Here is a 24,821-nt window from a genome sequence, read left to right on the forward strand (position 1 = left end):
TTCAAACATTCTGATTGGACCTCTTTTCATTTATGGCCACTTTCCTCAAAATTAGTGTCTGAAGCAAGTGTTCAGTCTTCCAAATTTGAAATATTTCTAATGTGGGAGAAAACAATTTTCTTTTCAATCAAATTTGATGGCCAATGATAAAATAAAAGTTGGTCCTAGACATGACTCAGCTAAAACGTGATTCTGAAGAATCAGAAGCCTAGACCGTGCTGAACGTTGATAGCATTATGGAATACACGAATGTTTACAATATCATGTACCAGCAAACTTGGGTGGGATTTATATATATATATATATATATATATATATATATATATATATATATATATATATATATATATATATATATATATATACATATATATATGAGGGTCGTATCCAGGATTTTTTTCCGGGGGGAGGAGGGTTTACAAAATGATTTTTCCAGGAGGAGGGGATCCAAAAAAAACCTTTTAAAAACGCATCGACAAATTGTTTATATTAATTTTTGTTACTTTTTTACGAGTCGGAAAAAAAACGGGGGTGGGGGAGGGGGTTCGACCCCCTAGCCCCCGGATAACTGAGGACAGCTTGGTGGAGGTCCTTGGCAAAATATTTGTTTTGTCTTTCACTTCGTATTTTCCACAGGCTAAAATTCACACTCGTTTACTTTTTAATTACACACACACACACACACACACACACACACACACACACACATATATATATATATATATATATATATATATATATATATATATATATATATATATATATATATATATATATATATATATATATATATATATATATATATATATATATATATATATATATATATATATATATATATATATATATATATATATATATATATATATATATATATATATATATATATATATATATATATATATATATATATATATATATATATATATATATATATATATATATATATATATATATATATATATATATATATATATATATATATATATATATATATATATATATATATATATATACCCTCAAGAGAATTTAGAACTAGCATTATGCAGAACCAACAGGTGTTAGAATGTTGGATAGAGCTATCATGTCCATTTTCTAACTGGCAAATTTACTCCTAATAGTTACCTTGTTTTCTGGGCTCATTCCTGATGTGTACTGCTTAAGTCGGTTCAATGTAGTTCCGCTGTCCACATTGGAGCAGTTTAGCAGTACTGACAGCAAAGCATGGGTAGCACAGCTATTTGGAACAACCTACCATAAATATACATAATAAACATACATGATAGATTATGGGCGACCCAAAATGAAAGCTGATAGCTTATTTGTTATTACAGTTTATTGAAAGATTGTTGTCCGAAAGAAAACGAAGCAGAAGCAAAAAAAAAAGGAAACAAGGCACAATAATAAACTAATGAAAAAAAAAACAAACCAATAACGAGAACACAATCATTTCAAAGGAAGAAAAAACAACAACAATTAAAACAAAATAAAATGAAGAAGAAATAAACAAAATAAAATACATTGGGCCAATATTAGATCCCTTCCGAAAAAGCGCAATATTCAAGAATTTCGTGGGAATTATTAATTACAAAATGGTATTCAAAAAACAAAAACAATAACAAAATAACGGGCCAGTATTGCAGTACAGGCACACTAGCCAAAAATATGGGTCGATCTGATAAAAATTTTAATAAAAATTATTTTTACACCATGCTGAAGAGAAAAAAAAAGCTCAATGGCATATACGAAGCTTCTCATTTTTGATCAAAGCACAGCTAGTTTTCTTTTGCTTTACGTGTCAATTCTTTCAGTTTTTACTTCAAAAAATGAACTATCGGTAAATGTTTGTTTTTTTATATGTAAAGTACCTTCCCGATTTAAGAGGAAAAGCTGAGCCCGTAAATGAAAGCAAATTCGATGTACAATCTACCAGAAAAATATTTCATAATAATCAATATCTCATTTCACCCTTCTCATCGTTGTGACCTCTTTTTCGCCATACTGTCACAAAACAGCAATCTTGACATAAGGCATCAAGCTGGTCCCAAATTTTAAATTTACCCAATAGAGGTACTACTAGATAAACTGTTCATGCTCTTCAATTCGCACTTTTTTATTTTCATTTGACATGGCTCTTTTAGTACTTATTGTCCCCCAATTCGTCGATTGTTGGTATTAAAAAAAAAGAAAAAAAAAGTGGGCTGATGTTATGGTTGGCTCGTTCGGAAAACCAGTTAACGCACAGAAGGCAGCTACACTACTTTCATGACCTTCGTATGCCATAAATTATATCAACGTTTCGTCCCACGCTTTGTCCAAGTGATTTCTCAGATAAAGCCATAAGCAAAAAATCACAATTGAAAATTACCCCGAGCAATCATTTATCAAGTCACGTTAATACCCGTGTTTGATATCTTGCCATGTATAGATACAGAAAGTCATTCGATATATCCACCACCTAACAAGCTTAAGAAAGCTTCACTGCGAATGTTCTCTTTTTCCTTTAAATTAAAATGTTCTCTTTTTCTTAAAAATCTTTGACTCCATGTCTGGAAAGCTGGTCACTGATTTTGTGTTTCGAAGAAAAAAACAGGCATTTCAAATTAATAGAAAGCAGAATCCAGGTGGAGATTGCAAAAGACTGAACCCCTCTTTCCTTTTTCAGAGGTTCGCCAAGCTAGCAGAGGATAAATTTCACGGAATCTGAGTACTTTCAACACGAACTGTGTTCCTACCCGGCCTCAATTTTTTACAGTTCTTGTATGCTCCGTTCTCCGAACAAGACAGAGTTTGCCAAGGCTATAGCACAGGCTTGCAATCTCGAGGAGTGCTTTACTTCCCTTCTCAAAGGCATTCGATATATCATCGACGGTGGAGCTCTTCTGCAGAGAATTCCATTGGCCAAAAACGAAAGATACTCTGAAATCCTTGATATCATTATGCTACTTACGTGAAGTCGTATAATCGGGTTTGAGATCTTCTTCACAGCAGATATCCATCTGAAGGTAAAAAAGGATGAGTTCTTGTCCTGCAAGAAAAACAAGACCAGTTTTATTTGCGCGTTAACTGTTTATCTCCGATAAAAAAGGTTCGTCGTAGTCCAGGTACCTGATGATGCGGATCCTCTAATTGTGCAAGCTGCTGTTGATTCTTGCCGGTGTTACGACACTGTCGTCATTGGATACTTATCTTTTGTTTCTATTGTGTTATCATGGTGACCTATCTAGCAAGAAACTATTATTTGCACCTGAGCCAAAGCTGAGCGAAGCTCCCCGAATATGGGATATTCACAAACTGAAAGATAAGCTGGGCCAAGAGAAATGTCATCTGATTCTTTTTGCTCACGCTATCTTAGACTTTGACTCTACTTCACGGATTCACAGTGTGGGAAAAGGCCTTGCTCTGAAGAAGCTAATGACAGATGCCGATTTTCGTACATCAGCTGCAGTTTTCATGCTGAAGTCAGCTTCGAAAGAGGAAGTAAGGGTTGCTAGAGAAGATGCTCTGCTCATGATATATGGCTCATCAAAAGAGGGAAATCTGAATGAACTCCGCAGGGAAGTTTTTAAAAAGAAGGTTACTAATGCCCCCACGTTCGTCCACCCAGAACAGTTACCACCACCCCAAAACTATAAAGATGAGGAGAACGTCCAAGCTCAGATACCTGAATCAAAAGAATAAGTTGTGAATACTAGTCTGAATTTGATTCTGTCTTTCAAATGTTCATGAAGTTCATTCGACAATTTTATCAGTTGTGAAGACTAGTCTGTGTGTTGATAATAGTTTATTCTAAGAGGGATTTTAAATGTCAGCAGCTGAAAACTAGTTTCATAGATCATTTCCCTTTTCTAATATTTGTAATGTTTTAGTAAATATTTTGCAATCACTTTCTTTAGGCCGACCCATCAGGTGATGGAGCCAGTGAAAATCAGATTCAGGCAAACTAATTATTAGGTCTCAAACCGACAATTTAGCCAGCGAAAGCTGGTCTGGTAAAAAAAGAATGGGGATCACGACGACGAGAAGCGTAAAAACCTCATATTGATGATTATGACATTTTTTTATATACCGCACAGCAAATTTGACTCCATTTTCACACTCATCTCGTCTTTTTACATCGGAACAATAAATCAGTTTAAAAAAAACGAACAATTACCGGAACTTAATTTTTTTGTTAGGAAAGCGATACGCGATACACGATACGCAAAAAAGAAACTAGTTTTGCGTCGACCTAGAATGTCCAACTTTTGATGTTGTTCCACTTTTTTTTTTCTCTACAGCATGGTGTAAAAATCATTTCTGTTGCAATTTGTTTTTACCAACAATGGACGAATGGGTGGACAACAAGTGATAAAAGAAACATGTGGAATGAAACTATAAAAGTGCATATTGATGAATATGAAACGGGTTTTCAAGTAGACACTACACCAGGTTAATTTTATTTTTGGGCTCAGCTCATCATTTTATGTCAGAACAGTTGCCTTCTGATAGTAAAAAAAGCTCACAACGATGAAAAGGGTAAAATCAAATATTGATGATTATGAAACTTTTTTCTGGTACATTGTACATCAAATTTACTTTCATTTTCAGGCTCTTTTAGTCTGTCCTTCTGTGACGAAAAAAAAGCATACACCGAGGGTTTACTTTTTTTCTTTAGAAAAAAACTGAAAAATTTGACACGAAAAGCAAAAACAAAAAACAACAAGTTTTGCGTCGACCTAGAATGTACGACCTTTTGATATGTTGTTCAGCTTTTTTTTTCTCTAAAGCATGGAGTAAAAATCATTTCTATTGAAATTTGTTTGGGACCAAACTCTAGTTTGCCTGTACTATTGGATTCGTAAATAAAATTAAACAAGTTTCGAGAAAGCCGTTTAACCAAATAAAAGTAAAATTAATATTCAAATTTTGTTTCAATTATTCTTGTACGGTGAACCAATATCAAAACCTGCATTAATTCAAAAACGTTCAAAAATTAAATAAAAAAACAAGTTGTTTTTAACTGAAAGTAAGAAACGACGTTAAAACTTAAAACGAACAGAAATTATTCCGTAAAATTATTAATTATATTAATTATTCCGTAAAAATATTCCGTAAAATTATTTGGTATGAAAGGGGCTGTCCCCTCCTCAACGCCTCGCTCTTTACGCTAAAGTTTGACTTTCTAACAACTCTATTTTTTTTAAACAATAAAAAACTTTAGCGTAAAGAACGAGGCGTTGAGGAGGGGACAGCCCCTTTCATATAAGGAATAATTTATGTTAGTTTTAAGTTTTAACGTCTTTCCTTACTTTCAGTTAAAAAAAATGTTTTTTTTTATTTAATAATTATCTGACACCACTTATGAATTAAATTTTCAAGTTGATTAGATATGGAACTTCTGGCTTTTTCGGGGCCGAGAATAATTTAGTCTATCCTTCTGTGACTTAGGCCAAGTTACGGCCGTACTTACCATACTTACCAAGTTTTGGGCAAAGAGAATCTTTTAGTCTGTCCTTCTGTGACGAAAAAAAAAAACATCCATACCTAATTCTGTTTGACAGAGCTGAGCAAAATAAGTCCTGGCCGATTACAAAAAAGTTTTGTTTTCATTTTCAGGCTCAGCTCTTCATTTTACATCGGGACGGTACTTCATATACAGAAAAACGAGCATTCACCAAGAGTTAATTTCTTTTTTTTTTAGAAAACTGAAAAATTTGACATGAAAAGCAAAAACAAAAAAATAACTAGTTTTGCGTCGACCTAGAATGTACAACCTTTTGATACGTTGTTCAGCTTTTTTTTTCTCTAAAGCATGGAGTAAAAATCATTTCTATTGAAATTTGTTTGGGACCAAAGTCTAGTTTGTCTGTACTATTGGATCCCTTTTGAAACAGTGAAAAATACAAGGAGTGAGCTAGAGCTACCAAATAGAAAAGTATTTTCAGATAAACGAAAAAAACAAAACTACAGAAAACGAGTTATATTGGATCCCTTTCAAAAAGGTGCAATATTAAAATACTGCGTGAGAGTATAAAAAAAAAGGGTTTTCAGAAAAAAAAGAAAAAAAAAAGTAAAAAAAACAATGGATCGGTATTGGATCTTCAAAAAAAGAAGAAGAAGAAGAAAAAAACAATGTATCAGTATTGGATCTGCCCTCCGATCTCTTTTGACTCTTAAAAAGTGAACTAGAACTTTCACTTTACAAGCAAATGAGCCCTCTCTAAAGTTTATACGAGCATCCCTTCCATAAGAAATAATATGAATACTGCGTAAGAGTACCAAAAAGAAAAGGGTTTTCAGAAAAAAAACGGAAAAAAAAAACAATGGATCGGTATTGGATCTTCAAAAAACGAAGAAGAAAAAAAAAACAATGTATCAGTATTGGATCTGCCCTCCGATCTCTTTTGACTCTTAAAAAGTGAACTAGAACTTTCACTTTACAAGCAAATGAGCCCTCCCTGAAGTTTAAACGAGCATCCCTTCCACAAGAACCATATATACCCCCGGGTATAACTTACAACAACTGCCCCCGGGCCCTGGGGGGTTGTATCGTCACTAGAAATTTTATTATCTAACCCTTGAACTATTTTTAACAAAATGGTTATCTTAAAATTTTTATCTGATGCTTTGGGGGGGAAAGAGCGTGGGGGGAGGCTAGCTGCCCTCCGATCACTTTTGACTCTTTAAAGTGAACTACAACTTTTAATTTCCAATCAAATCAGCCATCTCGAAATTTATGCGAACATCCCCTCCATAAGAACAATATATGCCCCCAGGGTATAACTTTCAACGCCTGCCTCCGGGGCCTGGGGGCTTTGTCGACACCGGAGTTTTTGTTATCTGACCTTTGAACTATTTTTAACTAAGTATCTATCTCAAAATTTTTATCTGATGCATTTGGAGAAAAAAGGGCGTAGAGGGAGGGGGGGAACTTGCCCTCCGATCACTTTTGATTCTTAAAGAGTGAAGTAGAACTTTCAATTCCCAATCAATTGAGTCCTCCATGAAGTTTATACGAGCATCCCTTTAGAAAGAACCATATTTGCCACCAGGGCATAACTTACAATTCCTGTCCCCAGGCCCTGTGTCAACCTCGGAGCTTTTGTTATATGATCGTCAAACTATTTTTAACAAAATGGCTACCTCAAAATTTTTTTCGGGTGTATTTGGGGGAAAAGGACGTGGGGGGGATTGTTGCCCTCCGACCACTTTTGACTCTTAAAAAGGGCATTAGAACTCTCGATTTCGAATCAAATAAGCCCCCTTTGAAGTTTATACGACAACCCCTTCCATATGAAGTGCCTCTGGAAAAAAAATTAAAATAATAACACATTTGAGCCGTATAGCCTTTACTATAGGCCAAGCTATAGCGTTACCTCTGAAAACTAATTCTTTACCCAAAACTGTCGATAATTTTGTAAAAATTCATATACTTTCTAAATAGGAGTTAACAGTTTTGTTGATTTGTTGCTTCTTTTCTAATTTCTTCTGCAGTTGCATCTATTTATTTCCTGTTTTTTTTCTCTATTTATTTTCTATTTGTTTTGGGTTCCTTTTTATTTACTTTGCTATTTTTGCGCATAAAACAGCAGAACTAGACAGTAAGTTTTTCAGATTCTAAAAATACTCATTCGATTTAAATTTAACATCCTTCCCTTCCATCGACTTGGATGAAGTTTAATCTTCAAACTTGTGTCATATCAGCACAAGGAGAGAAGAGTATTGTGCCCCATTTTTAAAGTCCACAGATTTTTGAGGACTACAATTCCTCCGATTTTCCAATTTTTGTGGACTTTAATTCCTCCGAATTTTTGTGGACTTATTTTTAAAGTCAACAAATTTTTGAAGACTTTAATCTCTCCTAGTCCTTAGTTATTCGTTTGAAAAACTTCTTAAGAAAGGTGACATCTTCTCAGTCATTTTCGGATGTAACTCCAAACTTCAAACCCACTTCCTCATCTTAAGTCTTGGCATTAAAAACCACCTCATATTGCCCCATAATTCTTGTTTACATGCTCTAGGACTGAATATGTTCTTTAAAACTACTATTTGTCTGGCTAGTAGAAATGCAGTAATACCATTCAGTATATAAGCAAACCAAAGGCTAAAGACATAAATTTATATGCATGACCATTTTTTCTCACTGACTTCAATGTCACGCATCTGTGCTAGAGTCAGGTAATTCAAACTGCGAGAAGATAACGTGGAAGTTCTCTTTTAAGCTCCTATTTGATATATTAGACATTTAGCCGTGCAAGGAGACAAAATAGCGACAAATAATAGATAAATGAACGCCTTAAAATAAATAAATTTACACACAAACTACTCTAAATATCCACCAATTTTAAATGTAAAGGTAAAAGCTAAAAATACGACATTGGATTTTACAATCTCTACCGGCGGTGCTGATCTCCGTTTCAGTGCCGACAGTCAGGAAGTGCATTGGGGGGGGGGGGGCAGTCATCCTGTGCTTTTGCACAACCTTCCTTTTTACCTTCCCCATGTATCTCCCGTTACCCATTTAGAGCTGGGTCGAATCTGGATGTGCTTACAGTCACGCCAGTGACCCCTGTTAAAACCAAATAGCCGGTGACGCCAGAAGTCGAAACCCTGTTCTCACGGACTAAGGGTCTCAACTCTAGCGCGCTAATCGCTCGGCTAGGACGGCTATATGTGTAACAGGGACGGGTACATAATTTTAAATGTGATCTTACATGTTATTAACTGAGAATTACTTATATTTATTTCTAAATCGTCGATTTTGCGTACTCGTGAAATAAATTTTGGAAATTTTAGGGTGTCATTTAGGGTGTCATTTTTAGGGTGGCCTATTTTAGGGTGTCACGAATCGAGGCAGCCAAACACAGCTTTGTTTTTTTTTTCTTCATACTTATCTGACACCAGACATATGAATTAAATTTTCAAGTTGATTAGATATGGAACTTCTGGCTTTTTGGGGGCAGAGAATAATTTAGTCTATCCTTCTGTGACTTAAGCCAAGTTTTGGGAAAAGAGAATCTTTTAGTCTGTCCTTCTGTGACGATAAAAAAAACATCCATACCTAATTCTGTTAGACAGAGCTGAGCAAAATAAGTCCTGGCCGATTACAAAAAAGTTTTGGCCCTTTTCAGGATGAAACAAAATTGTTGTTATTTTTTCAAGCAATGTCTGTGGAGACAGGTCCCCTTGAGCGAAGAAATTACGAATACAAGTTTCAAACTTTCCAGAAAAATATATTGTTTTTTTAAGTGCTATTTCTGAATAAATATATATTTCAGAAACAAAATGTTTCGGAAACAATCTTATCTCTAAAACATAAAATTTTAGATTCGATTTCCCTACCCTGATCTTCCTAAAACCCTGAGAGTTCCAGCTCGACCCTCAATCCATTCCTGTGAAACTACAGAAATACTATTTTGATAGCATGAGAACACATACTATTTTCAATTTACCTTCTTACATTACGTAAAAAAAGTCCCATATGAGCTCAGAGCTTAAAAACTTTTAGACAGATTGAAGACAATTTTTTGCCTCCTCCCCCTTTCATTCCTTCCTTAAGAACAAAATTTTCAGTCCCCTAGCCCCCACATAACATTCCATGAGAGATTTACTTGGTAACTTCACTGTGCATTTATTTAAGGTTCAACAAGGGCTCATAACGCATAGTGTTTAAAAGTACTGGACACAAAAAATAGCTCCCTTCTCCATACCTCCTCCTCCAAGTCAACATTTAAGGCCCAATGTCAAAAAACCAACAGAGAGAAAAAAAAACTCAATGAAAAAACGACAAACGAGACTCATAGGTCATAGGTCATAGATGTTTAATAGGTCCAATTTCGCTCCAACACTATATAAAAATAGAAGTTAATCCACCAAACCACTCTCGAGATATTGCAGACACATCATTTTGATAAACAGGTTACACACAGCGTCTTCCGATTTACCTCTCTGTTTAACCGCGAATATATTGTAAGTCCTGCAAGGGTCAAAAGCAACAAAATTTGTAGGCGAATTGGAAACATAAAATTTGTAGCATTGTAGCATTCATGCTTCCAAAATTAAAACAAATACAGTACAGATTTCACAGAATGGTAGAAATGCTACACCAAGTTAAAATTTAGTCAGCCGAGGATTTTTCAATCCATAGGACTGGAGGTTCGAAAGTGGGTTCCAAGGTTTCCAAAGGAGGTTCCAAAGTGGTTCCATAGAAGGTTCCAAAAGAATTTTCCGAAGGAGGTTCCAAAGTGGGGCTCCAGGTAATGTGTCTTTTCAGATATCAACAAATTTTAACAAAACGAAATTAATTCATATTAATTTAAACAAATCAGCTATGTTTGCGAGTCAAACAATTTTTCAAATTAAACTTAATTAGTTTAAAAAGAACAAGAATTAAACTAATAAACTACATATATAATAAATACAAGACCAAGATATAAAAATGAGAAATAAGAAGATTAAAATAAAGAAATAAGAAACTAAAAATAAGAATTTAAACTATTTTTTTAAGTGAATCCGGCAGAAAAAAAATGCGGCAAATGAAAGCGCCTTACTTGATGAGCAAAGAACATTGAATTGACTCTCTTTTCATCTTTAACGAATAATTCCGCTTCATCTACTTGTTTCCTTCTAGCTCTTCTCTCTTCTTTCCATCGAAAAAGGAAAATAAACCCAAAAGCATCATGGTCGTCAAATGGTCTCTGTAGATCATACACTTCTTCTACTTGCACGCCTGACACTCCAAAATCTTCCAAAAGCAGGGTGAATAAACCTGAAATTTAATGCGCATGACTTTTGAGCATCAAAGGAAATTTTTAAAAAATAAAAAAATTACTAAAAAATTAAAAATCTTAATTTTTAAATTAAAAAATTAAAATACTAAAAGTATTACTAAAATGAGCAAAGAATAACATATACAGAGTTTTTGAAAGCTAGAGAGTAGTAAACAAAATAATAACTTTTTATTACTTATTTAATTTGATTTTAGTTTACTCAATTGTATTAATTTTCAAATATTTATATTTTTTCATTTTTTTAATGCTTTAGATTATTTCTTTTTACTATTTTTGTAATTTGAATATAAAATTATCGGAGCCAATTTTGAAAATATTAATTTCATTTCCTACAACAGAGGCTGATCCCCATCCTCAACAGAGGCCAGACTGCTGTCAATTTAAAAGCTTCTAAGGGATCCAAGGGCTGCTTAGCTAAACGATGAATCTACTATTTATTATTTCCTTTTCTCTACCTCTTTGTAAAGAACTTAAAAACTTCGGAGAGAACTTTTTTGATCAGCGCTTTACTCAAAACCACTAAAAAATTGAAAAATGTGCCTTCCAGGGACTAATGAGCTAAACGTCTTAAGGGTACGAGTCCTAGACTATGCAAATGACAATTTTTTGCCAGATAAATTTTAGCAAAAAAAAGAGACACGTTGCACCTTATTTGACTCATACAAATCAAGCTCATGACTTCTAGCCCCATACCAACCCCTCCACCAAGAGCTTTCATGAAGGGAGAGGGAATAAGACACATTTATTTCAAGGTGCCCACAATACTAGGGTAAGGATGGCTTGAGTCTAATACAAGACCAAACATTATTGAAACATTTTCCATCTCCTGTGAATTTCCTCCCATCATCTCTGAATTCATTCGAAAATTAATATCCAAATTCTGTCTAGAATTTGAATCTAACGTTTTAATTTTTAAGCATTAAACTTCTTAACATTAAACTTTAAAAAATTTAATTTCTAACGTTTAAATCTTATGTACTGCAAGAATATTCCTAAAATCAACACAGAGTGAAACTATTTAAATTAAAGAAAAACGAACACAACTTAATTTTAAAATGTTAACAAAAAAAAGTTAAAAGAGTAATATTGAAACCTAAAATAACCAGAAAAAAAAGTCCAATAGTAAGTCAAACTTAGAATCAACAAAACTTAAAAAGAAACGAGAAAAAGAAATCTAAAACGAACAGATATTAAAATAAATAATTAATTCAAACTTAAAACGAATAGAAATTACTAGGAATGATTAAATGAAACACAAAAGAAAAATAAATTAGATGGGAAAATCAAGGTAAACTTAGAGAGAATGTAAATTACCACAAAACGGAGAGCCTGTACCACTTCAAACCCACTTAGGGCTCAAGTGTCACACCTCTGCTTATATAATTATTTTTGTTAATTAAAATATACATTTTTATAGTTTTAAACATATTTGCTGTTTGAACGGAGTAAAGAATACCTGGACAGTTTTTTTTTTCTCATTGCAACACCAAAAATTAAATGCTAACCAAAATTCAAAATTTTTTTTGAAATCATAGTTAAAAATCAGTTTAATTTCTTTAGTAAATGAAAATAAACTGTCAGCAATGTTTTCTTCCTTAAAAAAAACAACAAAACTTTTCCCATAAAAGATGATTTATCATCTTATTTCAAAGAAAATTAAAAAGCAGCATTAAGCCTAAGACAACCAGATATAAAGTCCAATAGTAATTAGTGATTAGTGTAATAGTGTAAAATGAACATAAATCCTACCAATAAATAAGTGCAACCTAAAACAAACAGAAATTGCAATCAATAATTAAGTCAGACTTAAAACAAACAGAAACTACAAACCATAGTACAGGCAAACTAGAGTTTGACCCATAACAAATTGCAACAGAAATGATTTTTACACCATGTTGTAGAAAAAAAAAAAGCTACACATCATATTAAGACCTGTATGTTCTAACCCAAGGCAAAACTAGTTTTTTTTGCTTTTTATGTCAATTTTTCAGTTTTTTCCTAAAAAAAATGAACTATCGGTAAATGTCGTTTTTCTCTATATGAAGTATCATACCGCTGTAAAATGAAGAGCTGAGCCCGAAAATGAACGCAAATTTTATGTAAAATGTACCAGAAAAAAGTTTCATAATCATCAATATGTGATTTTACCCTTCTCATTGTTGTGACCTCTTTTTCACCATACTATCAGAAGGCAACTATTCTGTCATAAAATGATGAGCTGAGCCCAAAAATGAAATTAACCTGATGTAATGTCTACTAAAAACCCCGTTTTATATTCATCAATGTGCGCTTTTTTTTCATTTGACATGTTTCTTTTAGCACTTATTGTCCACCCATTCGTTCTCAAATATTCAGCTGTCAAATATTGTTCCAAAACTTGGAGGATTCCACACCGTGATGAGCATCCTTTGATCAATCGGCTACATCATGGAAGGTTCAGGACTTAGAGAGGTTCTTGAACTTGTCGAATGAGATCGAATGAGCTTATTTTGAAGTTTTTACGACAATGACTTCTATAAAAACCTTGTATGCCCCCAGGGCATAACGTAAAACCGTTGCCCTAAGGGTTGTAGGTGATTATCCTTCTCAAAAACATATTTTTCTATCTGAAAATCAACTACGCTGAACGAAATGGACATCTCAAAATTTTAATTGGATGCGTTTGGGGGACGGCGGGGGGGGGGGGGGGGGGCTAGTTGCCCTCCAATCACTTTCGACTATTTAAAAGGGTACTATCCCTTTGAATTTACAATCGAATGAGCCTGTTTTGAAGTTTCTACGACAACGCCTTCTATAAAAACATATATGCCCCCAGGGCATAATTTAAAACCCTTGCCCTGAGGGTTGTGGGTGAGTGTCCTCCTCAAAAATATATTTTCTATCTGCAAATCAACTACGCTGAACAAAATTGGCTATCTCAAAATTTTGATTGGATGTGTTTGGGGAAATAATTGGCGTGGGAGGGGCTTGTTGCACTCCAACCACTTTCGACTATTAAACAGGGTGCTAGCCCTCAGAATGAGCCTCTACGACGCCGCCTTCTATAAAAACCTTATATGCCCCAAGGGCATAACTTAAAACCCTTGCTCTGAGGGTTGTGGGGGAGTGTCCTCCTTAAAAATATATTTTCCATCTGGAAATCAACTATGCTGAGCAAAATGGCTATGAGGGATGTATTTGGGGGAATGATGGGCGTGAGGGGGGGGGGCTAGCCCACCAATCCTTTTCGACTATTAAAAGGGCACTAGAACTCTCGATTTCCAATCGAATAAGCCCCCTTTGAATTTTCTACGACGACCCCTTCCACATGAAGTGCCTCTGGGGAAAAAATAATAATAATAAATAAATAATAAACATTGGAGCCGTATGGCCTTTAATATAGGCAACGCTACAGCGTTGCCCCTGATACCGCTTCAACCCAGATAATTCTCTCAGAGAAAAGCAGCGTCCACTTCATATATATTATTATAAAACCTGATTACAAACATCCTGATTCATCAAACCTGATTTTGAAATAGTAAGAGACGAACCTCAAACAATCAAGTAGCTCACTAAGTCCTATATATATATATATATATATATATATATATATATATATATATATATATATATATATATATATATATATATATATATATATATATATATGTTAACGGAAAATGTCCGCAAATTGGTTAATGTCGACATTCACTGGTAAAGTCTGAAATACTTTTTTTTCTCCTTGGATTTGGTCACCGTTGCCAGTCAATTTTTTCAATTTAATGCAAGGTTTGATGATGGGAGGTTAGGTCAATTTTTTCAATTTAATGCAAAGTTTGATGATGGGAGGATGGGGGCATGGGCGCCCATAAGGGGGGGGGGCAGGGGGGGGGGGCCGGTCGCCCCCCCTGGCTGAATTACGGCGCCTTACATTTTTGTTTTGAGATTCTATTATATATAGTATTGAAAGTGCCGATTAGACCAGGTAAATAAGACCTTTGCTTCCCAAGAGATCGTCAAAAGCTGAAAAAGTTTAAATACGTTTTGGGGATTTCAAATAAGAGCCCTGTAAGTTTGAGGCAAATTCTGACTTCTGCTAAAGTTTTAAAGGTCAAAAAATGCGCGAAATGTTCTTAATTTTTTTAGTTTTAGTTTTTGATCTTCATTTTAGGTATATAGGCCTATATTCCCGTTTAAATTTACAGAAATAAGGTTGCGTGGTGTTCAGGGCTTCTAGTATCCCCGCATTTTTGGGGATTTTCCCGAAATCTCTTTGGCTCCCCGAAAAAAATATTGTTCCCCGAAAATCACCCATTCACGTTACCACCCCCAGTGATCTATCACTAATGACTATCCATCCCTAGCGATTATTACTTTACTTGCCATGCATTTTTTCACTGCCTTACTCTCTTGCTCGTTAATTTTTCTGTTGTTTTACAATGCATACAAATGATAGACGGTTCTTGTTCTTCAAACAGGTTTTTACAAAAGTATTCTCTTTCTGAAATGAGACTAAACCATTTCGAATCAAATGTTGTATTCCTAATGCTATACGACTCTACATCATTTGTGGTCGTGGTCAAAACTATTGAAGAATTTTATTTGAAGTTGGATTATTCAGTTGTATTTTGAGTTCTGAAATTGAATATCTAGAGTAGAATTCTTTTAAAAGCCGAATTGTAAGTTAATTTTTTTTTTGGCTACTTTGGTTTTGGACATACTGTATTAATGTTTAATACTTAATGAGTGAACGCATGATATATTGAAGGAATTGATCTTTTGGTACTTTCCCATTGTGTGGGCCTTTCGGGTTAACCGCTATAGATTAGACAATGATAAAACCCTTTTTTGACGTGTTAACCACTATATCGTTGGCATTTTTAGCGTGGTTTTCATTGTGTGTACGTAATTAACCGGGATTTTTTTGTGGGGGGGGGAAGGTACCTAGGGTACCTTAGGTTAAGTATTTAATAACTGATATTATCTACCCCCACCCCCAACCCTCCAAATGTGCAAATATATTGCCCAAATTTGTTTCTAAACTATTATATATTCATCCAATCTTATTTCATTAGCATTAACCAAACTGGACTTTTTAGAAAGACCGACATAATCGGAAAGCACCGATCTTTTTTCCACGAATTCTTACCGTTTAAATTTTGTTTCATTTGGTGTGTAGAAATTAAGTTCTTTATTATCTGAGAGTTGTATTTGTCATGCCACCTTCTTCCCTCAAACGTATTCCCCTTCCCTTATAATTATTATTCTGGTTCTTCACCCGTGTAATATTTTCGGTAGGCTTAATATTTTAAATTGCAGTTTAGGATCTTTTTACAGTCTTGCGAAGCTGTTAGGTAGGCGAAGAAAATTTAATGGAAAAGATATTTTGCTCAAATTAGGGATAGCCTAGTAAATTTTGTTTAGATATTCAGGCATATCTTTACAACTTCTAATGCTTGAACAATTAGTAACCCTGTATGAAGGCTCTTGAGATATAAACAATAGAATTTAAAAATGTTTTATAATTGAATTTCTTCTTAATAACTCTCCCTAAATACAACCAGTACTTACGTATTAGCCAGAAAACACGCGAGAGGTGAAGTTTGGTTAATGCTAATGAAGTAAATCAAAATATGATGAAAATACAATAGATTAGAAACAGATTTTGGCTATACATTTGCACATAGGAGGGGTGAGGCTGGGGGTAAAGCATAATATGAATCAAATACATAACCTAACCTAGGTACCTTTTTATTGCCCCAAAACCCCAACAAACTAAAGTATAAATATTGTTCACGGAGTGAGAAACCCTTTTTTGCCTAGAGCACCCAAGGAATTCTCTTGATAAAGAAGCTGCTTAACTAGTTTGTTGTATCATGTTCATACAATTTCTCGTGTGTTTTCTGGCTAATGGGTAAGTACCATACAATCTTCGAACCGTAAATATCAAAAAAGTTTTTTATCATCTGAAAATAGGCCTAAGGAGCAACATTAAAACGAACAAGAATTATTACATATATCAGAGGGGGGTTGTCGTTGTCTCCTCTTTAAAACCACGTTATTTACGCTACAGTTTGAATTTTGTCCCTATTCTGTTAGAACGATTACTGAAACACAAGTGTTATTTAATTATAACAATAAGAAGCTTTTTTAAAAGTACTAAAAAATCTTACCGTGAATAGTCGGGTGTTTAAAGGTTCATTTCTATTCGTTTTAAGTTTTAATGCTGCTCCTTAATTTCAGGTGAAAAAACTATTTTTTTTTTATTTAATTCCTGGCATTTGAATGTACGCTTGCCGAAGAATATTCATTTATTCACAGAAATCGTTGCAGATGTTATTGAAGACCCTGATGGCTTTGATTAATAGCACCTACATTACTTATTTGCTAGTTTGCTGTTTTCTATAAAATTCGTTCCATTTAAATCAAAATCATTCCTTGCTCAAACAAAACCCTAACTCCAAATTACTAATGAGGCAGTTCTAATAGATATATTTTCTTTATTTTTAGAAAAATGGATATCCGGAGGTTTTTTGAATAAAACAATATAAAAAAAAGGCTAAGTTTGAGAAAACCTCGCCTCCAGAAAATAAAAAAGATCTGCAGTTGCCTGATTTAGATGTTTCGTCATCAACAGCCAAAGAAACTGTAATGGAACAACCTTCAACTTCAAGAAGATTTGTTGAGTTTCAGCAATCCTTACAATCCAAAAACACGAATGTTAATGACAGTGCGGTTGAAAGTGTTGATTTAGGGAGCTTTTTGGAAAAGCCAGGTATTTCTGATTGTAAAAAATACGAATTGCTGACAAACCCAAGTGTAAACTGTTATTCTCATGATTTCAAGAAAGATGTTTCTATTATTGGTAAAGATACCCGTAAATTTAAGGAAAGCTGGTTGTATGCTTATCCATGGTTAGTGTATTCGACTTCACTAAAAGGCGGGCTTTGTAAATATTGTGTGTTATTTAAGCCAGCCTTGAAGAGAGGTATTTTCGGCTCTTTCGTGATAAAAGCTCACAAGGACTTCAAAAATTTTCAGGAAGACGAACGGAATCATGGCAAATCCACGTGGCACCACGAAGCTGTAATTGATGCTAATAACTTCTGTGATTCAATGACGATGAAGAAAAAAGACATCAAAGAACATCTAGATTTTGCTATATCTGATCTTATACTGATAAACCGAAGCAAACTTACATCAATTTTAAAACCAATCATATTTTGTGATACTCACGACATTGTTCTTCGTGTAAACCATTCAAAGAGAGGAAACTTTCAAGGCCTGATTCGTTTTTGAATTGAAGCAGGAGATCAAGTCACTAAAGACCAAATAAAGGCACATTCAAGTACAGATAAATATACATCTCAGAGAGGTCAAAATGAGCTAATAAATATGTGGGGGACTCTATTATAAGATACAATAGTCAAAGAAGTAAATGATAGCCAATCATTCTCTTTGCTAGCAGATGAGACTGCTGATATTAGTGGGAAAGAGCAGATGTCAATAGGGGTACGTTACATAAAAACGGATTCAAACGTTGGATGGGTGATCAAAGAAGAATGTATAGGGTGTGCAGGACTTGAAAAATTAGAGGTAGGAATTAGTGCTGATGCAATTTTGCATTTCACAGACAAGATAGGACTAGACATGACAAAGCTAAGTGGCGTAGGATTTTATGGATGTTCAACGATGGCTAGGAAAGATAGTGAAGTTCAACGAAGAATCCGGGAAAAATATGAAAAAGCTGTGTATTTTCACTGTGCCTCTCATAGATTAAATTTAGTTGTCAATTACCTCAATATTGTACCAGAAATTAGAAACAAAATAGGCACAATAAAAAAAAAGTGATCCGATTCTTCAGGGAGAGCACTCTTAGAAGGAAAAAGATCCCAAAAATTCCTATTCTGTGTGAAACAAGGTGGTCTGAGAAGTACAGATGCATACGCAACTTTTCAAACAATTTTATTGCCATCAAGGAAGCTTTGGGTCAACTTTTCCACTAACAATGAGGCGAACCAAGAAACGCGTTCACAAGCTTTTCAGTTGGATATTGCAACATCATTAGCAGTTTCTATCGTATGTCTAAAAATCATTTCCAGATCCTCTTCGTACCTTGAGTCAGTTGTAAACAAATTGCAGTCAGTAGATTTTGACCTACATGTTGTATATATGCACGTAAAAGGGAAATTGTTATGGGTTTTTCAAAAGCACAGAGTAGAAGAAGTCATGGAATTTGAAGGAATTTTCAAGGAATTACAAGAAACCTGTGATATACTGGAAATTGAAATCAAAACACCTAGGACAACCGCAAGACAAACTCATCGCTCAAACATTTCTATGACTAATCCAATAGATTATTATAGATTAGCTGTTTCTATTCCTTATTTGAACTCGTTAATTGTGTCACTTGGATCGAGATTCAATGACCACAACAAAACCCCGTCCAAAGGAATTCTTATTCATCCCAACATTTTAAAAAACACGGAGAAGGATACATTTGTTAATGCTAGGAAAGATCTAGATAAAGATTCTATGACAATGAAAATTTAGAAGTGGAAGCAAGAACATGGTACGATGTGTGGAAAAACAAAGACTGTGGTGAGGAAGTGAAGCTCATAGATCTCTTCTCTGAAACTACATTTTTCCCTTCAATTATGAGAGCCCTTGTTAATTATCTAAACAACCCACCAACAACATGCACTGTGGAGAGACCCTTTAGCACCCTGAGGCGAGTTAAAACATGGCTGAGGAGCACTATGAGCGAGGAACGCCTATCAAGTTTGAGCTAATTAAGCATTCACAGGTGTAGAGTACAAGAGCTCAATTTGGAAGAGCTGGCTATAGACAAATTTTACAAACAGAAGCGAAATCTACAATTTGCTTTTTCTGAAAAGTTATAATTTTGTGATTTAAAGATCTTAAGTAAGTTTCTTTTCATGAGTTAAATAAATTTTTTTGAGATTTAGATAAATCAAAATCTTAAATCCGTTTTTTATTTTTTGAATTTTTAATGATTAAAAATTTGTGATTATGTTCCGAACTCCAGTTTCACTCATTTCACTTTCATGTGGTTCATTTCATTTCACTCATGTGGTTCACAACAGAGAATTTCGCTAAGAGGGCAAATGTGATCTTTAGCAGAACCCACCGATGTTGACAAAATTTTCTGCCACCAGTATGTTTTTTGTCTGTTTTTGTTGGTTTTGAAAGCAAGGCCAATATCAAAATTACATTTTACATTTTAAAAGGGAAAATCGTGTGCTTGTACAATAAGGTGCCCTCGAATGAAATTGGAAGAATATACGGATATTCAAGGATATAACGTATATTTCACTATTTTGGCCCCCCCCCCTAAAATTCAGCCTATGGGCGCCCATGGATGGGGGGTATATAATTATTCTTTTTAAGGCTTCAGTTACCATTGGCTACAGTTCGTTCTTTAATGTAATATGGGTTACAGTTCGTTCCTTAATGTAACTTACCAGGTTGCTAGCTACCGCTGCAACCCGGATTAACTTTAAATAAAACTCTACAAGCCTATAATACAGTTAAGTTGCCTATGTAAGTTAGTATAGGCAAGAGTTTGTTCTTTATTGTAAGATTCATTAAAGAAAACTTTTTCCACAAAATAAGTTGTTCAAAGAAAAATAAAGAACTCCATTAAACAAAAAAATGAGCAAAAATAGAATCAAATAATTTACCAAGCGTGAAACTACCACAAATCAGCATCGATAAATAAATGAAACCCAAAACGAACAGAAATAACAATAAATAACCGAGTCAAACTCAAAACGAGCAGAAATTAACATAATTTTGGCTCAAAACCCCTATGCCTTCCCAAGGCCAGAACAAAATTTGCACTTTACTGAAAAAAGTTTAAAAGTTCTTACTTTAATAAATAACACTTAATTACTTAATTTTTTTTATCTTACTTTAATAAAGTAAAGTTTTTACTTTACTTTAATAAATCAAATAATATTAACATTTTGATTACTAAATATCAGTATATGTATATTAGTTTGACAATGCAAACTCATTTGTATTTTTTCCAGTGAAGTGCAAATTTTGTTCTGGCCCTGGGAAGGCATTGTTGCAATTAATGTAATTTTTATCTGACTCTATTTTTAAGAGTTCTGGGTTTTTATACTGCTTAGCATAGGACGTGATCGTCTCTTACTAGGTTACTAGCTACTTCTGCAACCCGGATTGCTAGTTACTGCTACAACCCGGATTCACATAGTTATGAGAGGCAGCGTGGTCGAGTTGTCCAAGGCTCTGGTAATAGCTACCAGTCTCTTCGGAGGCTCGGGTTCAAATCTTACCGCTGGTAGTATTTTATACCAAAGCACATAAATTACTTGTTTGAGTCTTAAATTATTATCTTATTTTAGTTACTATGGGCTGGAAGTTTGTTCTTTACTGTTGTAATAAGAGACGACCTGGCTACAACATACGATTACAACGTCATTGATCAATCTTTAACATGAAATATGCAGTTTTTCGTAAAAAATTGATTATATTTTAAAAATAATTTGATTTAAATACAGAAAATTGTTAAACTCAATAATTTCCTTTAAAATGAGCCATTGAACAACTCTCTACGATGTTCCAGTGCCAAGCTATCTGTGGAAGAAAATGTCTGTGGAGAAAAATGAAGAAAAAAAAGATGCCGTTTAGGCATCTGTAGTAGCTGCAACTTTTCTTGATTTTCAAGCAAATACATTTCCCTTTCTGTTCAAGCCAAGGGACAGAAAGTTTCATATATAGGGGTTTGCAACCCGGATTCTAACAAGGATGTGTACTAAGCTTTAAACTATTGATTTTCTTTTTTAATGTTTTAGAATTGTTGCAATAATGTAGCCCTCTCAATTTCCAATTGAATGAGCCCCTTTTGAAGTTTTACGACGACTCTATCTATAAAAACCTTACATGCCCCCAGGGCATAACTTACAACCTTCGCCCTTGGGGCTCTGGGGGATGGTCATCCTTAAATAAATAATTTCCAGAACTTCTAACTACGTTGAACAAAATGGCTATCTCTAGTTTTTGGGGAAGTGCTGGGCGTGAGATGGGGGTAATTACTCCTTACTCACTTTCGACTATTAAAAGGGCAATTTCCATTTACAACCCTTGCACTGAGGGCTCTGAGGGGACTATCATCCTAGAAGACCTAGCTTCCAGAACTTTCAACAACGTTTTACATAATGAATATCTCAAAATTTTGATTGGATGTGTTTGGGGAAATGGTGGGCGTGAGAGGGGCGTTAGTCGCAATCCAATCACTTTCAACTATTAAAAAGGGCGCTAGCTCTTTCAATTTACAACTGAATGAGCCCTTTTGAACTTTCTATGACAACACTTTCAACGAAAACCTTATATGCCCCCAGGGCCTAACTTACAACAACCCGTGTCCTAAGGGTTGTGGGGTTGGAGGGGTTGTCATCCCTAAAGACCTGATTTGCAAAACTTTCAACTACGGTTAATCAAATGGCTATCTAAAAAGTTGAATTGGATGTGTATGGGGAAAAGGTGGGCGTAAGAGGGGGGTTAGTTGCCCTCAAATCACTTTAGACTATTAAAAAGGGCACTAGCCCTTTTGATTTCAAGTCGAATGAGCCCTTTTTCAAGTTTCGACAACAAAGATTTCAATGAAAACCTTAAATGCCCACAGGGCCTAACTTATAACCCTTGCCCATAAAGATTGTAGGGGGGAGTGTCCTTCTCAAAGGTATAATTTCCTGAACTTTGAACATCGTGGGACAAATTGGCCATCTCAAAATTTTGATTGGATGTGTTTGGGAAAATGGTGGGCGTGGAAGGGGTGTTAGTTGCCTTCCAATCACTTTCGACTATTGAAAACGGGCACTAGCCATTTCAATTTCCAATCGAAATATCCCTTTTTAAGTTTCTACGACAACGCGTTCTATAAAACCTTATATGCCCCAAGGGCATAAATTACAATCCTTGCCCTGAGGGCTGTGGGTGGGGGGGGTGTTATATCCTGAAAGACCTAAGTTCCAGAACTTAAAACTACGTTGAATAAAATGGCCTTCTCAAAATTTTGCTTGGATGTGTTTGGGGAAAAGGTGGGCGTGAGAGGGGGGGTAGTTGCCCTCCAATCACTTTCGACCTATGAAAAGGCCACTAGCCCTTTGAATTTCCAATCGAATGAGCCTTTTTTGAAGTTTCTACGACAAAGCCTTCTATAAAAACCTTATATGCCCACAGGGCACAACTTACAACACTTGCCCAGAGGGCTGTGGGGGAATGTCCTCCTCAAATATAATTTCTATCGGGAAATCAACTACGCTGAACAAAATGCATAACTCAAAATTGGATGTGTTTCGGGAAATGGTGGGCGTGGGAGGGGTGTTAGTCGCCTTCCAATCATCTTTGACTATTAAAAAGAGTACAAACCACTCCAATTTTCAATTGAATGAGCCCTTTTCGAAGTTTCTCCAACTTTTTCGATACGATGTGCCCTGCTCTAAAGGAAAAAAATAATAAATAATACATTGTGCCAACATCGTTCTTTAATGCCCAGGGCATAACTTAAAACCCTTGCCCTAAAGGTTGTGGGGGAGTGTCCTCCTCAAAAATATATTTTCTATCTGGAAATCAACTACGCTGAACAAAATGGCTATGTCAAAATTTTGATTGGATGTGTTTGAGGGAATGATGGGCGTGGGGCGGGGGGGGGGGGGGGTTAGGGCCCCTCCAATCACTTTCGACTATTAAAAAGGGCACAACCCTCGGGGCAAGGGTTTTAAGTTATGCCCTGAGGGAATATAAGAACGATGTTGGCACAATGTATTATTTATTATTTTTTTCCTTTAACCAAGGCACTTCGTATCGAAGAAGTTGTCGTAGAAACTTCGAAAAGGGGTCATTCAATTGGATATTGGAGTGGCTTATGCCCTTTTTAATAGTCGAAAGTGATTGGAAGGCAATTAACACCCCTTCCCCGCCCACCATTTCCCGAAACGCATCCAATCAAAATTTTAAGATAGTCATTTCGTACAGCATAGTTGATTTCCAGATAGAAATTATGTTTTTGAGGAGGACACTCCCCCACAGCCTTCAGGGCAAGGGTTGTAACTTATGTCCTGGGTGCATATAAAGTTTCTATAGAAGGCGTTGTCACAGAAACTTCAAAAAAGGCTCGTTCGATTGGAAATTCAAAGGGCTAGTGCCTTTTTTAATAGTCAAAAGTGATTGGAGGGCAACTATCCCCCCTCTCACGCCCACCTTTTCCCCAAACATATCCAATAAAATTTTTAAGATAGTCATTTTGTTCAATGTAGGTTTAAGTTCTGTAAATTAGGTCCCTGAAAATGACAACTCCTTCACAGCCCTCAGGGCAAGGGTTGTAAGTTATGCCCTGGGGGCATATAAGGTTTTCTTAGAACACTCTTCGTAGACTTTAGAAAGGGTTCGATCAATTGGAAATTGAAAAGACTAGTAGCCTTTTTAATGGTCAAAACTAATTGGATATCAGCTAACACCACGTCGATGCCCACCATGTCCCCAAACACATACAATCAAAATTTTGAGATAGCAATGTTGTTCCAAGCAGTTTAAAGTTCAGGAAATTATACCTTTGAGCAAGACACTCCCCCCACAGTCTTCAGGGCAAGGGTTATAAGTTATGCCCTGGGGACATATAAGTTTTTATAGAACGCGTTGTAGTAGAAACTTGAAAAAGAACTCATTCAATTGGAAATTCAAAGGTCTAGTGCCTTTTTTAATAGTCGAAAGTGATTTGAGGGCAGCTAACCCCCTTCTCTCGCCCAGCTATTCCCCAAACACATCCAATCAAAATTTTTAGATATCCATTTTGTTCAGCGTTGTTGATTTCCAGATAGAAATTATGTTTTTGAGGAGGACACCCCCCCACAGCCCTCAGGGCAAGGGTTGTAAGTTATGCCCTGGGGCCCTATAAAGTTTTTATAGAACATGTTGTCGTATAAACTTCAAAAAGGGCTCATTCGATTGAAAGTTGAAATGGCTAGTTTCCTTTTAAATATTCGGAAGTGATTGGATGGCAACTATCACCCTTTCCGAGAA

The 24,821-nt window shown here is 35.1% G+C and overlaps 1 protein-coding gene across 2 annotated transcripts in view; it reads right to left on the reverse strand.

Annotated features, from left to right (window-relative positions):
• Positions 1-24,821, reverse strand: part of caly (ubiquitin carboxyl-terminal hydrolase calypso) — a 143,564-nt gene that overhangs the window by 99,725 nt on the left and 19,018 nt on the right. For both annotated transcript variants that reach the window (XM_089102737.1, XM_089102738.1), the window contains exons 2-3: positions 10,533-10,750; positions 1,126-1,251 (exon numbers count right to left, since the gene is read on the reverse strand). In XM_089102737.1, the coding sequence (XP_088958863.1) occupies positions 1,126-1,251; positions 10,533-10,750 (344 nt within the window). The remainder of the gene's footprint in view (positions 1-1,125; positions 1,252-10,532; positions 10,751-24,821) is intronic.

This window comes from Artemia sp. Qi Xiang Cuo, chromosome 16 (genome assembly GCF_049724085.1).
Source record: "Artemia sp. Qi Xiang Cuo chromosome 16, ASM4972408v1, whole genome shotgun sequence".
NCBI lineage: Eukaryota > Metazoa > Arthropoda > Branchiopoda > Anostraca > Artemiidae > Artemia > Artemia sp. Qi Xiang Cuo.